This window comes from Scyliorhinus canicula, chromosome 2 (genome assembly GCF_902713615.1).
Source record: "Scyliorhinus canicula chromosome 2, sScyCan1.1, whole genome shotgun sequence".
NCBI lineage: Eukaryota > Metazoa > Chordata > Chondrichthyes > Carcharhiniformes > Scyliorhinidae > Scyliorhinus > Scyliorhinus canicula.
In genome coordinates, this window is record NC_052147.1 from 160941168 (window position 1) to 160944836 (window position 3669).

General features: G+C 42.4%; 1 protein-coding gene across 1 annotated transcript; it reads right to left on the reverse strand.

The window, feature by feature from the left end:
- Positions 1 to 373: 373 nt before the first annotated feature.
- Positions 374 to 2853, reverse strand: LOC119962289 (zinc finger MYM-type protein 1-like). Its single transcript, XM_038790277.1, has 3 exons — positions 2559 to 2853; positions 2102 to 2352; positions 374 to 1780 (listed from the first exon to the last, which is right to left on the reverse strand). Exons 1-3 carry the CDS (start codon positions 2851 to 2853, stop codon positions 374 to 376), a joined length of 1953 nt encoding a protein of 650 aa, XP_038646205.1.
- Positions 2854 to 3669: the final 816 nt, after the last annotated feature.

A 3669-nucleotide genomic window follows, 5' to 3' on the forward strand; every position in this document is an offset into this window, starting at 1 on the left:
CCTACCTTTTTAAATTGCAAAGTCTTTGATCAGATCCTCAAAACTAATCTTATGTAACACATCTGCTTCTATACTTAATAGAGATAAGGCATCCAGCCTGCCTTACATAGAACATAGAACAGTACAGCACAGAACAGGCCCTTCGGCCCTCAATGTTGTGCCGAGCCATGATCACCCTACTCAAACCCACGTATCCACCCTATACCCGCAACCTTACTTTTATTAGGACACTACGGACAATTTAGCATGGCCAATCCACCTAACCCGCACATCTTTGGACTGTGGGAGGAAACCGGAGCACCCGGAGGAAACCCACTGTTGCATAGTTGTTCTGATGGGATTTTTAATATACTTCAACTGAGAAAATGAACGCTCAGCTGAGCAATTTGTGACCATTAATGTTAAAAAATATACGAAAGCCAATGTCTACATTTGGAAAGGCACACTCAATATTGTCTTCTACAATTATTTTATAAAGTTCAGCATGACTGAATCTTGTTTTTACATTTTTTGTTGCACTGAACTTATGGCGCACATATGAATGTAACTGCTGAAGCTCAGCTGAGAAATTACTGTTGAAGTCCTCTGGGTAAGCATCAATCAGCTTTTGACAGCACTGAGAATACCTTTCAATGTTAGTAGATGATGAAGTGACATTATGTGGCACATCACTTAGAAAAGACAATCTCTCTGCTATTTCTTTGTATATCTCTCCTCTTCTTTTCATCTCAGTTTCAAGTTTGTCAACAATTGTGTAAAAGGTGGTGATACGAAATTTATCTCTGGCATTCAGATATACTTCTGGTGCATCTCCGTCATTGGATACCTTCTTTCTGATACGTTTGCGAGTTGTAGCTGCCTTGTAATCAACATCTGGTAGCATTTCCTTTGTAGCTGCTTCATATCTTTCAAATTCATCTCGTGAAGTGCACAGTTGGTCAGCTAATGATACATACAGATCTGCACATGTTTTTAAGTTCACATCCTCATTTTGTAGAACTTGGCTTACTCTGTGAAAATTCTGCAAAATCTCATTCCAAAAATTCAACATAAAAACGAATTCTAGCTCTTGCATCTTATCTGCAATATTATTTGCTTCTCTTCTAGCGTCTCCCTTTTGTGACTGGTCTTCGGCTATATATTCTAATGCTTCTAAAATTTTAAGGAAAGATTTCAAAATTGCTGCTGTTGCCGTAGCATGTGCCTCCCATCTGGTATCAGAGAGGGATTTTAAGACACTTTCATTTCCAATACAACCTTTAAGAATTTTCCACCGGCTGCTTGAGGCTGAAAAAAAGGTATAGAGTAACTGCACTGTAGAGAAGAAATTAACTGCCTCTTGACAGCAGTCAACAGCACTTCGGCCTACCAGATTTAGTGAATGAGCTGCACAGGGCACATATATAGCAAACTTGTTTGTCTCTAAAATTTTTTGCTGCATCCCCTTATAACGCCCAGACATGTTAGCAGCGTTGTCATAAGATTGACCCCTACATTTTGAAAAGTTTAGCCTACAAGCTTCACGTAAGTACTGCAACACCTGATTTGCCATTTCCTCACCGGTATAGCTTTTCATTTCCAGAAAGGTTAAAAAGCGTTCAATAGGCTGTCCATCTTTTAAGTACCTAAGTACAACACTTAACTGATCGATATGTGATAGATCTGGTGTTGAATCAACTGACAAACTAAAATAACCAGAAGATTTTACTTTGTCAACAATGAGCGCATGGACCTTTTGTGCCATTAGTTGAATGAGTTCCTCACAGGTGGTTTTAGAACATAGAACATAGAACAGTACAGCACAGAACAGGCCCTTCGGCCCTCGATGTTGTGCCGAGCAATGATCACCCCACTTAAACCCAAGTAACCCGTATCCCAACAATCCCCCCATTAACCTTACACTACGGGCAATTTAGCATGGCCAATCCACCTAACCCGCACATCTTTGGACTGTGGGAGGAAACCGGAGCACCCGGAGGAAACCCACGCACACACAGGGAGGACGTGCAGACTCCACACAGACAGTGACCCAGCCGGGAATCGAACCTGGGACCCTGGAGCTGTGAAGCATTGATGCTAACCACCATGCTACCGTGAGGCCCCAAGAAGGATTTCCTTTGCCAGAATTTCCATATTTCGAAATGTGGCCTGCTAAAAATGGATCAAACTGGCTTATGAGCTCAAGCAGCCCTAAAAAATTCCCATTTTGCAATGATCCAAACCTTTCTTCTGTTCCTCGAAAAGCCAAGCCACGTTCAGCTAACGTACGAATAACAGCTATGACACGCCTCAAGGCATATTCCCAGTAATCCCACTCTTCCTGAATTTGTTTCTCCAACTGTTGCCCCTTGTCTGCGAGTTAAGTATGTTAGCATAGCGTCTCGGTGAGTAGTGCTTTTTTTCATGATTATCAATTACAATAGTATTTCGCCAGTCACTGAACCCTTCTCTTATAACAAAATTCGAGAAATTTTTAGGAGCAAACAGTTTACAAACAAAACAATAAACTGATCATGTTGATGGTGAATACAGTAACCACTCTCCCTTGTATTTCTCACCATTGGCTTTTGTCCCAACAAAAAGCTTCTGCGAACAATACCTTACTGGTTTGCCACTACTGAAATGCCGGTAAGACTTGTCAAATGGCCCATTGTGGTGTTGACAGTCACTGGGTCCACAAGCAATCCAATAAGCCACATCATCAGCAGAGAAATCAAGCCACAACCCTGGATCCTTTGCTACATTGTGATTTACTTCATCTTTTGCAGACAGAATAATTTCACCACCATCACCATGGTCCACAGATTGTATACAAATTTCACAGACTGCATACAAAGTTTCCCCTGCTTTCATTTATGTGGGGGGGGGGGGGGGATTTTATTTTCCTTCGATTTCATAACCCTTGGCGGAGGTCTGCACTCTCGGAGTGCTCTTGTTATTATTGTATATATCTGTATGTAATTTTTTTCATTTAATGTGGGGGCCCCTTTTTGCGGTTCCTGGTTCAGCTGCACCATTTGCAGTACTGCACCATATAGCCCATGGACCATGGTAAATTCGGCTATGGAAAATTTCTGTGGTGCCCCCTTCCCTTGATGCCCTAAGCACGTGCTTATTTTGCTTAATGGTTAATCCACCCCTGAGTGGATGAACGTTTGAGCAGGCCCATTATGAAGATAAAAGTCATGATGTGGAGATGCCGGCGTTGGACTGGGGTGAGCACAGTAAGAAGTCTTACAACACCAGGTTAAAGTCCAACAGGTTTGATTCAAACACGAGCTTTCAGAGCGCAGCTCCTTCCTCAGGATTCACCAGAGGAAGGAGCTGCGCTCCGAAAGCTCGTGTTTGAATCAAACCTGTTGGACTTTAACCTGGTGTTGTAAGACTTCTTACGAAGATAAAAGTGACAGAGGTTTGACATGCATTAGGTGTGACAGGTTTTCATTGTGAAAGTTTTAATCTGACAGATTTCCATTCCTCCTAGTGATGGATAGTGACTTCACCAGTGCCCACTCAGTGCTCCTCACTCTTCCTGATCTAGTGCAATGTCTAGATGTGTCCCCAGGATGCACATAAGAAGTGGAGGCAGTCTGCTGCCTTCTGCACCCTGTGGCCTTTGATGCCATTGGATTGGATTGGATTTGTTTATTGTCACGTGTACCGAGGTAC